The 13341-nt window shown below is 50.6% G+C and overlaps 6 protein-coding genes across 6 annotated transcripts; 2 read left to right on the plus strand and 4 right to left on the minus strand.

The window, feature by feature from the left end:
- Positions 1-759: 759 nt before the first annotated feature.
- M431DRAFT_504297 (hypothetical protein) lies at positions 760-1801 on the minus strand. Its single transcript, XM_024918451.1, has 4 exons — positions 1578-1801; positions 1433-1478; positions 1071-1354; positions 760-985 (listed from the first exon to the last, which is right to left on the minus strand). Exons 1-4 carry the CDS (start codon positions 1669-1671, stop codon positions 831-833), a joined length of 579 nt encoding a protein of 192 aa, XP_024779049.1. The 5' UTR covers positions 1672-1801; the 3' UTR covers positions 760-830.
- Positions 1802-1980: 179 nt separating this feature from the next.
- On the plus strand, positions 1981-3400 carry M431DRAFT_504298 (hypothetical protein). Its single transcript, XM_024918452.1, has one exon. The coding sequence runs from the start codon at positions 2330-2332 to the stop codon at positions 3224-3226; it is 897 nt and encodes a 298-aa protein (XP_024779050.1). The 5' UTR covers positions 1981-2329; the 3' UTR covers positions 3227-3400.
- Positions 3311-5637, minus strand: M431DRAFT_478451 (hypothetical protein; the record flags this gene model as incomplete). The annotated part of the gene is made up of 4 exons (XM_024915677.1): positions 3311-4659; positions 4714-4818; positions 4869-4923; positions 4978-5637. 4 exons carry the CDS (start codon positions 5635-5637, stop codon positions 3311-3313), a joined length of 2169 nt encoding a protein of 722 aa, XP_024779051.1.
- Positions 5638-7050: 1413 nt separating this feature from the next.
- On the minus strand, positions 7051-7280 carry M431DRAFT_504299 (hypothetical protein). Its single transcript, XM_024918453.1, has one exon. It carries the CDS (start codon positions 7233-7235, stop codon positions 7074-7076), a length of 162 nt encoding a protein of 53 aa, XP_024779052.1. The 5' UTR covers positions 7236-7280; the 3' UTR covers positions 7051-7073.
- Positions 7281-10365: 3085 nt separating this feature from the next.
- M431DRAFT_490978 (hypothetical protein) lies at positions 10366-11292 on the plus strand (the record flags this gene model as incomplete). Its single annotated transcript, XM_024916858.1, has 5 exons — positions 10366-10385; positions 10464-10536; positions 10719-10825; positions 10917-11155; positions 11213-11292. 5 exons carry the CDS (start codon positions 10366-10368, stop codon positions 11290-11292), a joined length of 519 nt encoding a protein of 172 aa, XP_024779053.1.
- Positions 11293-11501: 209 nt separating this feature from the next.
- Positions 11502-13146, minus strand: M431DRAFT_301968 (hypothetical protein). Its single transcript, XM_024914162.1, has 6 exons — positions 12983-13146; positions 12809-12840; positions 12668-12717; positions 12577-12581; positions 11733-12489; positions 11502-11618 (listed from the first exon to the last, which is right to left on the minus strand). The coding sequence occupies exons 1-5, from the start codon at positions 13027-13029 to the stop codon at positions 11928-11930; spliced, it is 696 nt and encodes a 231-aa protein (XP_024779054.1). The 5' UTR covers positions 13030-13146; the 3' UTR covers positions 11502-11618; positions 11733-11927.
- Between the last annotated feature and the right edge of the window lie 195 nt (positions 13147-13341).

Below are 13341 nucleotides of genomic sequence, written 5' to 3' on the forward strand. Positions count from 1 at the left end.
TTGTGCAAGTATAAAAAATGTTTCCCCACCTCCATCAAAAACGAGAGTTTGAACAAGTTCTGGAAGGCCGTCGGAGTTTTTCTTTTTCCTCCTTTTCGTTCAAGGGACTCTTAAGAGGCTGGGATAAGCTGGCTTCCGTGTTGCTTTTCATCTGTGAAGCTCGTAATCTTTTTTTATATCATGTTTGTGTGTGACGATTTTGGGATACCATATACAACAAAGCAAACGGACAGTACAGCTCATGATATGATTATCAATCCTTTTGATGGCATCTTTATATTGTCCGCTTTTAACACTTTTTTGCTGAGATGACTGGAAAACGAACTCGACGATCTAAAGATATCAATTTGTGTTCCCTCTCGCAGGCATCTCTCTCTCTTTTTTTTTCAATCTCGGTTGTATATATACACATATACCCTCTGCGCATATTTAGTAGCTTCATAGTAGCATGAGGGCGCCGCTCGCTGTAAATTCTAATAGAGAAAACAAGGAAACGCAAACCTCGATTTTTTGGTGCATTCGTGTTAACCCCGTGCGAGGGCTGCTAACAGCAGCGAAGGGGGTTGGATGAATTCGAACAAGCATTAAACTCATTCCCAATCAAGGTCCCAAGAGGAAACACTGTCAACTCCTTTAGGAAATACACTTCGCACAATCCCCTCTGGTAAGTGTACAATGAATGAGGCGGTCTGCCGTCTTCTCAGCTTCAAACCCATTTAAACCGTGCCGTGCAGTCCTTTTCTCATAGTTTCATCAACCAAAAAAAAAAAAAAAAAACAATATGCCGCTCCTGCAGAGATCCGCACATTCTCTGTTTCTTCATCTCTAAGTTACGATCTGAACATGCGGCTGACAAAGTTGCTCGCAATGCTGCCCGCCAAATTGGTCGATCCAAAAGCACCCCCAGCAAAGTTCGATGCCTGGCTAAACTTGTCGCACCGAGAGAATGCCAGCGTATTGATGATGGTAAGAGCCAACGCAATCGCTAAACAACCAATGTAAGCCCCTTTCCACTTCTACAACATCCAACGCCAACCGAAGGGGCTCCAGAAAGACAAAAAAAAACTCACCAACAAGAGGCAGCCACAAAAACTGCAGCCGTATAATCGCCAATATCGCCATGAGAATCCACCACACAGGCTGCACGTACAGCGCCAGCCAGAAGAATCGGCTGTCCGTCGCGTTGATCACCCGCGTGCCCGGCTCCAGGCTCTCAAACACCCACTGCGACTCGCCCGTCTGAGGGTCGACCTCGTTCCACCACCGCAGGCCGACCAGCCGCCGGCCCGCAATGTTCTTGAGGTAGTAGAAGTCCGCGGCCAGCAACAAAATCGTAATGATGAAGATCATGATCCTAAAAAGTTGTTTTATCCAGACATTAGCCGTTTGAAACAAACAAGAGAGGACTCCAGGAAAATAGTACTATACGCACATGCTCTTGATGACCCATAATCCCAAAAAGTAAATAAGAACGCTCGCTACAACAAAACCCCCATCCGTCAGCCTCTCTCTCCACCGTAAAGGAACATCCGCCTTTCTCTTGCGAAAAGATGAATTGGGGGGTTATTGCCACCAACATATTCGAAAGCCCAGAAACGTGAGCAACGTAATCGGATGGGAGCTGAGCCGCCAACTCAGCGCTCCCTGTGCGGGCTGCGCGACCTCTTCCATGGCAGCAGCGAGTGTATCGCCACAATCCTGTTGCGATTTCGGGTGTCGCGGGTAGGTAAAGGGAGAAGGAATTCGGGGTTTGCGTCAAAGGCTGGCTTTGTGGTTGTGTTGTTTCGATGTAGATTGTCGTCATCAGAAGAAGCCGACTTGGAGAGCTTCGCGATCAAGCTACCGTAGCTCATCAGGGATGGAGCTATGATGTTCCGGCCAAGGTGGGGTTGTCGCGCGTGGTCTTCGGCTATTATTCGCACGACGGCTGTGGATAAGAGCACAAGTATTCGGCTATTCTTCTTGATAGTGCGCAACATACAAAAAGAGACGCCCACCTCTGAGCATGTTGATGCTCATTCACAAGCCCCAGATGATGACGACCAACTTTCTATATCTATAAATAAAGAATCTTCCCATGTGTGTATTTAGAAGTTAACATCTCAAGTCGACTGAATGCACTGCCAAATACAATACTCCAACCCATCTACCCGTTTCTAAACACACTTCTCCACAGTCCCATATTATAACCTCCGCTCAGCATCCATCATGGCTGCAAGAGCTTCGTCCATTCTTCGGCGCTCCTTATTATATGGTTGTTCTTCACATCGTCTTTGAAAAAATGATGCTTGACTGATATTGAGTCATAGTCCCTGCGTCTTCTCAGAAGATGCTCTCCAAGTCTTTGGGCCTGACAACAGACAATGTCACATATGACTTGGAGGACTCTGTGACCCCCTCTCACAAGGGGAATGCTCGAAATCAATTAAAGGAGCACCTCTCCAATCTGAAATCGCGTCCCTCCACTATTTCAGAGCTTGCTGTTCGGATAAATGCGGTGTCAACCCCATTTGCTCTTGATGATCTAACCACACTGTCATCGGCAGATCAGGTTGACGCCATTGTCGTGCCCAAAGTCAATTCGGCAGCCGACCTGACCTTTGTCACCGATGTACTGCGACATGTTGCTCCAGAACGTCATAATTATAGCTCAACAAATCCAATCAAGATTATAGCGCTCATTGAATCCGCTCAAGCAGTCATGGACCTTTCTTCCATATGCAAGGCCTCCCCTTATCTCAGTGGCTTGATATTTGCAGCCGAGGACTTTGCGCTTGACCTTTCGATAACAAGAACACCTTCTCTGACGGAATTCCTCTATGCACGGTCGGCCATTGTTACTGCAGCTCGAGCACATAATCTCCCGAGCGCCATTGACCTGGTTTGTACTTCCTATCGAGGTGATGATGGACTCCGGACACTGGAAGAGGAATGCCAAGGTGGGAAAGCTATGGGTTTCAATGGCAAACAGTGCATACACCCCGGACAGCTAGAGACTGTTCAGAGGATGTTTGCTCCCGATATAAAAGACGTAGAATGGGCCGTCCGTGTCACTATTGCTGATGAAAAGGCTGCGAGTGCGGGGCGTGGTGCGTGGACTCTTGATGGGAAGATGATTGACGCCCCGGTGGTAGGAAAAGCCCATGCCATAGCTGCCAAAGCAGAGCAATGTGGAATTGATGTGCAGGATCTAAGAGCAAAGTGGAAAGATCAAGAGCCAGAGTAGTAACTTCATAAAATCTGTTGTTCTTGGAAACATGGAATACTTGGAAGCGAAATGACCACAACAAGGTATTTTCGCCAGAGATGATTAATACCAGATCATATGGTTTGGTTGCCAGAATGATGTGAGCTCTGATTCTATTTCACGATTGAGGACCTCTCCTGGACTTGGAAGCCGTTGATATTGGTGAAAAGGCGAGTAACCTTCTTCATGGACTGGTTGTTGCACTACTTTTCTTGGAGATGAGCATCTTGCCTCATTGATGACGTCCGTATGTGACACTCTCGAAGTTTGACTATGGCACGCGTCTTGAGCTGAGAGCAAAGAATTGTCCACATACGAGGTGGGGAGCTCGTCAGTACCTAGTAACTCACGCTCCTTTCTTTCGATGTATTCCAAGAGGGATTCACCAGGTATATCATCAATCACATGCAGCGTATCCGAGCATAGGGTATTTGCGTCTTGACAAACCTCCTTGGATAGCTGACAAGCATAGTCGGAGCTGGTGAGCCGCGCGGGTGGGTCGATATTGCATGCATCTCTTAACTCTGTATGTATCGTCTTCAACGATTCCGAATCATCGATAGACAACGAACCATTGTTTGTAAATAGAAGGGAGGGATATTTGGTACTGTCCGGACCATAAACCCAAGCTGGAAAAGAATCAGTTCGAGGACAGTGAATATCGCCGACTTCTGCTTTGAGGTTTAGCCTTTCAGAAACATGTGGTAGATATGTGGGGTACCCGTGTATCTGACTCGCTACACTCGCGGTGCATATTCTTGAGTTGTTTAATTGAGACAGCTGGTCTTGCTGGTTTCCTTTGTGAGGTAGCATTTGTGGAAAGGTATTGGGTAGGCGTGGTTCCGTTCTTGAGTTGGAACAATCACCTTCGTCTGTCCAAAGCCGATGGTCGCCATTATCCTCGTCACTCGAGTTGTGATTCTCAGTCCGCTGGTGTATTCGGGGGCTTACCATAACTCCTATGTCTCTGTACTTGGTAGCCTTAACTTGGTTGCCGTCACATAGGTCGCGGTCGTCGCCATTTTCCTCGGTGTTCCGCTCTTGATGTCTTGCAGCGGATTCCCTCTGAGCCTCCTGTATCGAATTACCGTCCGAAGAAAGCGGCGTATTCAACATATCTAGATCGGAGCGATGGGGAGCGGTGGTTGGAGAAAAGCTGTAAATGGGACGAATATGCAGGGTAAAGCTGCCTCGTTGTGATGGGGGTCTGTTGTTGTCCCCATCGCAGTCTTTGGCACCGTTGCTGCTATTATCTCTATGGCACCCTATAGTGTTGGCCCTCCCAGTAACGGCGTCACCATTGATGATATCAGTAGTGATCGGTCGCCGGATAGGCTGGAAATAGCTTGACGAAGTTACAGAAGTGGCTCTGCTGTTGCGGGTATCGGGGGAGTCTGAAGGCGCGTCGTCTTCTGTTAATTATCGTAAGGCATCAGAGGGCATTTCAACTTCATCCTGATTCTTACCTTCTCTTTCTGACTTCCTCGCTATTGGTTTTGCCCATTGTTCATTATCGATTGGAGTGTGGCCTTGGTCAGGCGGGGGTATGTCGTTAAATACAAGGTCGGTTTCTGTCGAGACGTTATTAAGTCTGTCCCCATACGTTCTCTGATAAACGTACGAGGCACAGAGCTTCGGCCGTTGACAAATAATCCGGGCGTGAAACTGGGCTTTAGCTTTTGAGTGTTATTCCACGGTGGTCAGCAAACAGGAAATAGGGGGAGAAATACCGTGATTCTTTCGTTTGGATGTGTGATTGCGCTAGACGTGAAGTTGGCCATTATCTCTCGGCTCGATCGTAACCTCCCATTTTTTGATACGCGAGTAGACGACCTCTTTGCCTGTTGCTTCCCTCTTCTCGCATCTTTTATTTTAACTGTGTTGTAGCGATCTTTTCGAGTCTTTCGTCTGGCTTGCTTCTCGAAGATGCTATGATCTGCAAGCGAGACTCCCGACGGCATCGAGACGTGGGCTTTGGGAGTGGAATGCCCCTTTCTGTTGTGTACGACTTTGTCATAGTCGTCGTTCAGATAAGGCTCGTGAACAAGATGGCGACTTGTCTGGCCAGTCAAAGATGGTGGTGATGGGGTATCTTGGATAAAGACATCTGATGCCTGGTACCTCCCGGCGTTGTATTTGGATTGGATATGAACAGTCGGAATGCCGTTGGGATGCCAGAAAGTTTTCTCAGGGCCAGGGCTTGCTTGCCGGAAGATTTCCCGTGATGTATCATTGTACACGTCGCTTGCCTGCACGTGCTGCAGCCAGGAAGGGATAAGGTCGGTCGGTGAGAACTGAGAAGCAGACGGTAGGGTACCAGAGTTACGGCACTGATTATGATGGTAGCCGATGCTCCCAGGTAGAGAAGGGTTATGCCTGTGACTGGCCATGCTGCTGACACGGAATGGTACGTAAAAGGCGGGATGAAGCCCAGAAAGAATCAAAGCAAGCTTCAGGCTGAAGGAAGAAAAGGCCCGAGCTTTGCGTCAAGCCATGTTTGAACATGGTGGGAGAAATGTTTACAGTCTACAGTTTAGGTGGCTCGATGCTTTCGAGGAAGCTGGGCATTGCTCTGGGTCGATATCGAAGGAGCCATGCTCGCAGTCCAGCGTCTTGTTGACGGCTCGAAGCAGGAGCATTCACTCAATTCACTGCTGGATTCACAGCAATTGGCCGCTGTACTAGCGCAAATAGCCGTTATCTTCAGCATGCTGCATCAAAATTGCTGCTGGTGTAATCCGGACGAGTACTTGTGCGTACAGTATGTACGAGGCCTGGGAATGAAATGGTGACATTCGACGCGGGCCTTGGGGATCCCGAGGCTGATTGACTGGCTGAAACTTGGTCGGTCAATTGGCTGGACGCAGCAACAAGGCCTTGCGTACAGTATTCGTACACTACGGTAGGCAGGATTGCTGTGGCGCTGCTCTAAAGCAGCAAGGCTCCGCCGTGCCCAATCTCGTCGGCTCTCATAGGCTGTAGGGCGCTGCAAGAGGATACCTCTGCTGGGCTCTAAGTACCTAAGTACCGTGCTAGGTCAATTACACGTGCGTGCAGCTTACCCCAAAGCAGCGCGGCGGATCCCCTCCCCGCTCCAGCGAGCCGGACTACCAGGCGACCAGGCCCCGTGATTGGCGCGTCGGAGCCCCGAATATCAGGTGCCTAGGCAAGGGCCATGTCCATCCGCCGTGCACGATAGCAGCATGTGTGTTTGATGGCGATACATATCAGAAAGCCACGGAGATCGCCCTGGGCTGTCAGAGATGCACAACAGCGCTGACAAGAATCGAGCTTGCAGGGAACAGGTATCGTGGCTAGTACGAAGATGAGGCATGAAGCAGCAGCCAAGGTCTCCGTACTCGTAAGCCAAACGGCGACTTTTGCTGCTGGCTGACTAACGCAAGGCAAGCAAACCTAGGCATGGAATGCATGCAGGCTCCCCTAAACAACTCACTCCCCTACATGCAGTACTACCTACAACAGGATGTCGACTTGAGCATGGTACCAGACCTCCTTGCTGCTGTTCATTGCTGCTTAATCATGAAGTATAGTACAGGACAGTATAGCACAGCACGGTAGCAGCTGAATAAGGAGGTGGCTTTCCTGCCAAACAACGTCAGTATATCACGACATGCCGAACCACCGCGGTCGTCTGTGGCATTGCTTCATTCAACAAGTCTCTTCAAGACGATCCTCAGCCTAGTCGCTCTGATTGGCACCCCGTTGATTAGGTTTGTAATCAAACGCCCAGATCTCAGTGGATGGCCGAGGCTTAGCTCAGGCAAGCCCAGGGTCAATCCCAACCTCCAAGTGTGTACGGATTCGTCTAGCTGCAGGGCCTCTGTGCCACCTTGTTCGAGCAAATTCGCATCCTGTATGGCCCGCTTTGTAGGCTGGATGGGGCCGAACCCGGCTGGCTGGTTCGTCGGGGCAGTGGACTGGAAGCGGAGCCAACGAGAAAAGCGCGCGCAAGATCCATGGAATCCATTTGCTACGGTACGAGTATGGCGTTGCATTTGCTATTCTCTTTTCTTCCAAAGTCCGATGCGCCGCTGCCCAATGTAAAAGACTGCAGCAAGATAAGGTAGGCCTGCAATCGGGCAAGATGTCGGCTGCCGTATCGGTTCTGCATTCTTCCAGTACGGCAAATCTGGCTCTTGGCCAGGGGGGTAACAGCTTTCGGCGAGAAACGAGAAACCAGGCATCTGGATTAGGAAAGCTTTGCTCTCCTCTAGCCAGCTGAAAGACAAATCAAAGGAACTCTGGGCACTCACAACCAAAAAAGATCTGGGTGAGCAATTTGCCAGCTCCTCCGCCCTCTAATTGGTGTGTGACCGGGGGTCGGACGCCAGGAGGGTTAGATCAGGGGTTCAATAAACCAAGTTGACGTGGACCCTCCCTAGCTTACGGCCAGCTTGGCTGGCGAGCGGTTCCCGAATGTATTTGGCCAAGTGCCGACCAGGGGTTCAAGGTAAAAGCCATTGGCGTCTGAGTTGAAACGGACAAGTTGAATAAGTCGCGACAACCGGTGCCATCTACGTCTTTGAGCTGAAAAGTTGGTCATAGCGGCATTAGGTAGGACGTGGTTTGTCCTCGTATGTAGGAAATTAGACAAGACAGTAAGAATTCGAGATTTTTAATGAAAGAAAGGGCGATAAGTACCTACACACCCTCTTCAACACGACGACTCGGATAAGAGGTTGCGGCAAAACACAAGTTGCTATTTTTGTCTTTGGAATAGGAGAGGGTTCAGGATGCCGCATAAACAAAGAAATTGACCCGGCGTAAGATGCGTCATCGCTAAAATCATGCAACCTTGATCTGGCCTTGTTTGATATTGCATCTGGCTAGTGCCAAAAGTTGCAGGGACGGACGAAGCCCTTTCACCAAGGATACGGATGTACGAAGTACATAATCTTCAAACTTGGCACCTTACCCCTGGTATTGCTTGTTGCTAATCTACATGTCAGCCCTGGTCACGCCATCTCGCCGTCATGTATCCGTACCTGTAGCATTATGGATACAATTCGGCTGGCGCATCCATCGAGGATAGTGGCTAAGGGATTTGCGCGGAGAATTTTCAAAGAAGCGAGAGGCTCCGTGCCTCGAGATCGTACCTGTGAGGTTCCAACTATAAGTACCATAAACCTGCTGTACTGTACAGAACAGTACGAGTACGTGTACCTGTATGGGCAGGGCACATAATATTTGTCAAGGGACCAGACCCGACTGTACAAAGGATTGCCCATTGACTATTCGGCCAATAGCATCCAACAGCCGGGGCCTGCGGTGATCCCCTTGATTGCACGAGTGCCGGATACCGCGTGGATGAAAGGCAAAGCGGCAATTCACACCAATGTTGGTTCCTGACAAAGTAGCCTCGTCTATAGAAATCCAATTTGCTGAGCCTTGGCTGCCACATTCAATAATGCGCGGATGACCAGCCATTGACCAATCGTAGATGGGCGTATACACTCATCCGTCGCTCTTTCCAGCCCAGCAACGACGTATCTTGCGAGTCACCCACGTCATCATCAGCCTTGCACACTTCGCCGGTACAAGGCGGTCACCCGGAGAAGTGCACTCTGCGTGGTGGCAGTCCACGGTAGTCGCCGAGTACTAAAGTGACATGAAAGCATAGACGCAATGGACCAAGACAAGACCAAGACCAAGACCAAGCAAGCCCCGTTGTAGAAGAAGGTGCTACTGATAACGCCAGCTGCCAACCGCCAGCTGCCAACCTTGCGAGAGGCGAGTACCAAGTACCTTCTTTTGTGCCTGTACCCGCACAGGACAGACGGAGGACTGGCCACCGTTTTTTGTTCTCCCACAACAACTCTTGACCGCATAAATCTCTTGGTCTTCTCTCCTCATCTTCACTTTCACCTTCACCCTCTTCCCGCCCTTCCCCCTCAAATCCAAGACCCCATCCCTTTTTAGCCGTTACGACATCCCGCCGAATCCAAAAGGCTCTGCGCGCTTCACCAACCGCCCGTCTCCTCGAGGCCGCCGTGACACCCGATAAGCACTTCGTACGGATAAAGACCCAGTCGCCCTCACAAACACACTGCCCCCCCGACGCGCCGCGGCATTGCCAGCATAGTCCAGCTTCCACACTGGACTTGGGGTCATTTTAATTAGCGCACTGCTTAGGACACTCGCCGCAGCTCCGTCGATCGCTGAGAGGGCGAGATCAGCAAGCCACAACCACGTTGTGTGGCTCATCTGTCTCTGGGCAAGCTGGGTTGCTGGTTCCAGACGTCACGGACGAATCGGCACAGCTCTAGGTACGTGGTCGCGCAGTAGTCTGCATCTTTTTCTGTCCCTCGCTGCGGTACCGCATGGAACACCTGTCCCGTCTCGTCTCTCCGTCCTCTGGTCTCCATCGCTGTCACCGTCACCGTTACTCCGTACCATCATTGTCGCTGCTGCTCCGCCCTTGTTTGCCAACTTTCCACCGCATCCCGTGCTTTGGAACTAGGCACTACCATATTTTGGCATCCTGCTCCAGAGCATCTCTCCCCCATCACCTGACGCCCCCAGCAAAATACCGACTGCGATTGGAAACTGGGCCATAGCCTGCTTTCATTTATCCAGTTCTCTCTTCCCACCCGCACATTGCTGTTGGCCCATGTCGACAAGCCCCCCTTGACTTCGAGGTATGCCATCTCAGACCTTGCTTTTTAGCCCATGCTGGCGGGGGGTTGATCTGGAGCCACAAACCAGATGTTGCCTTGCAAGCACAGTTATACCCGATAGTATCCAATGTCGAATGGCACTATGAGAGGGCTTGGAGTGCATTCGTTGTCCCCTAATGACGAGCGCCGCCCATGGCCAGTGGCCTTGCGCACCACATGCAGTCTAGAGGACTTTATGCCCTACCCTCATCTGCAAGACACTGCCCAAGCCTATGATTCTCTTCTCAGACCATCCTGCTATTACCTGTTGAGACTAGTTCTTTCACTCTCCCCCCCTCCCCTAACAAACCCAACTATATCCCGAATTCTGCAGCACCCCGCCTGACAATATCAGAACATTCGGTCAGGGTACTACTGCCACTCTTGACAAGGACTGCCACATCCACCAGCGTCAGAAATCGAGACGCAGTGCATCTCAAAATGTCGAAGCTTTTCATAGGGTAAGTTTTCTAGCCTGCTCCCCGGCTGCGCTCGCCCCCATGGAGACGTCTGGACGTGCTGCTGACTGAGTGCCAAAGCGGCCTAGCATGGCACACCGAAGAGGCCACTCTGCGCCAAAAGTTTGAGGAGTTTGGCGTGGTTGAGGAAGCGGTAAGTCGTTCTTTAACTCATCCCATTACGCCTTGGTACAGCACGGCTGGCTTTGATTGATTTGCGTCGCCTGAGCCGGAACTTGGACTCGCTCACAAAATGGGATTCAACATTTCCATCAACGCAAATCCCCTGTTGTGGCAGCTCACGCGTGGAACCGTCTTTCTAATGAATTTGTCAAGGTGGTTGTCAAGGATCGAGATACCGGCCGCAGCCGTGGCTTTGGTTTTGTGCGATACGTACAAGAAGCTGATGCCCAAGCTGCCATCACCGCTATGAACAATGTCGAGTACGGATTCTTTGCTTATTCTTTTCTTTGCCTGCTTCTTTTTACTGGGAGTATCATGTCCATTGCAGAAGAGTTCTGACTCCTTCTCTAGGTTTGACGGGCGAACTATTCGTGTTGATAAGGCATCCGATAATGGTCCCCGTGGCGGAGGATTCGGCAATCGCAACGGCGGAGGGTATGGAGGCCGAGGCGGCGGCGGCTACGGAGCACCGCCGGGACCCTATGGCAATGCACCACCCCCTGGTTACGGCGTTCCCAACATGTACCAGCAAGCTCCGTATGGCCGCGGTTACCCACAGCAGCAGCCTCAGTACGGCATGCCTCCGCAAGGTATTTCAAAAGCAGACTCTCTCCATTCGCTTTGAACCGATGTTGACTGTCTCCTAGGTTACGTCCCATCGTATGGTGGCTACCCCAATGTTCCTCAGCAGCCACCACAGCCTCCCCCCCAGGGTGGAGGCTATTAAGCAAATCCAATAAGGCCCGCTGCAGATTCTCATCCACAGTCCTTCCCCAGGGTGAGAGGCTTAGAGCCCTTCCGGAGCCGTGTTATCGAAAAATAAAGACCCAGGCATGTTCTTTTGGTTTTGCGAACGGCACCCTTTAGACCTCTCGAGGTGGAGCGTCTATAAGTGTCAAAGATATACCCGGATTTGTTTTTCTTTCGATAAAATGGATGAGCTGTCCAGACTATTAACGAGCCCTGCGTGAGGAGAAGCTCTTGGAGAGGGAAGATTTCTTTTGTTTTTTTCACTGCCGGTTTTTACTTGCCCCGTCTTGTGCTTTTGGAATCAAAACAGGGGGTTCCTGCACCATTGCTTTGTGGGAGGGACTGGCCGGATCACGGACAAGTCAAGGGGAGATTTCGGGTGGAGAGACATCTGTAGGGGATATTGGAGCCATATATTTGGCCACCTTTCTAGAAAAGGTCCACTATAATATTGGCGACGTTAATGACGGGCTATGATCAATATCTAGGTCGGCCGGTATGAGAGACGAGGGCGGCATTGTCTATCATTAGGGGATCTGAGAGGAAAAAAAGCATTTGCCTTCCATATTTCTTTGTCAGTTTTTCTGGTCTTTGTCTTTTCCCGCCTTCTTATTATGAGACAACTTTTTCGATTTCCTCCGCCTCCCTTGTGCTGCTCTCCTGTTTGAAATTGGAGATTTGGGGTGAAGCTCGGGGAGCCTTTGCTGAGCCGTTGGCCGCGGCTTCAAGAGCCCTCACACGGCGCGCAAGATCGCTCACGTGGACATCCTCACTCTCCGGGCACAGCTCTGCCAATGCTGTGTCGAGGCCGAAGAGGTAATCCTTGTTCAGCCCGCTGGGGCCACGGCTACGCAAGATGTGCTCGGCAAGTTCCTGAGGGTCCTGAGGACCGACAAACTGCTCGTTGTCTGGCGTGCCGATGTAGACTAGCGTCTGGATGGGTGAAGATCCATCAGCGGGATGAAATGGCGTATAATGGATGGAGTAGCCGTTGATCTCTCGGATGTCGAGATACTCCTTGACTTCTGTCACATGGTCGGCGTGGATCCGGTAAGCTACTCCCCATACTTTGTCGGGAGCATCGTCATGGTGGTCTGTGAGCTGTTCCCAGTGGGACCGTTCAATGAGAGTGACCACTCGCCCAGGAGCCTCTGGTGTTCCTCGATGATCTTCGCTGGAGTGACATTCGGATTAGCTATGCAAATGGGCCTCGTGACTGTACTGCTTTTGCAGAGGCTTCTGTTGTTGTCGTCCTACATACCTGGCCTATTGGGGTTGTGAGCTATCATACTGGGCAGTGGGAGAGAAAAAGGGGCAACGAATTGCTTTCGCTAGATTGAACTGAAACTTACCTGCCAGAAACGCCGGACGTATCCCGTTACCCAGCCCGGGATTCTCTTGTCTTGTTGCTGGTGTTAGCCGGTATTTATTTGGCTCATGGCTTTTTCCACAGCAGAGTATGTGCAAAGTGAGAAAGTAGAAGGGAGCAATACCAAAGTGCGGCGGGGGCTTCCATATGAGGCTCCTATACGTTGGGTATCCATCAGAGATTAGATGCACGAACGACATGGGAGGAGCAAGGCTTGGGCGTCGACAGGGGAGCAGGCGGAGACAAAATCCCGAATCCTGTGCCACGTCTTGTACGCCAATTTGATTGCGAGACGTACCCGTAGCCATAGAGCCAGAATTCCGATGCGTTTTCAGCTGCAGTCATCACCCACGAGGTCACGCGAGATACTATATCTGGGGGCCGTGTGTTGTTTTCCGGTTCGATTAAAAATTTCGTCGACGATGATTTGTTTGAAGCGACAGTATTACAGAGATGAGGAGCGATAGTCTATTGGAACGCTTGGTGATGACGGGAATATTTAACAAGATCAGCATGCAAAAGCGTTTTTACGGTGCGGCATCTGATCTGGCTACGGCGCTGACATGAGAGATATGGAGGTTATGGCGCAAAGAGGTTGCGAGAGAGTGAGTGGAAATGATTACAAAGCAGCCAGCCAGTGAACTTTTGAGTCATGAA

Source organism: Trichoderma harzianum (assembly GCF_003025095.1).
Source record: "Trichoderma harzianum CBS 226.95 unplaced genomic scaffold M431scaffold_2, whole genome shotgun sequence".
NCBI classification, from domain to species: domain Eukaryota; kingdom Fungi; phylum Ascomycota; class Sordariomycetes; order Hypocreales; family Hypocreaceae; genus Trichoderma; species Trichoderma harzianum.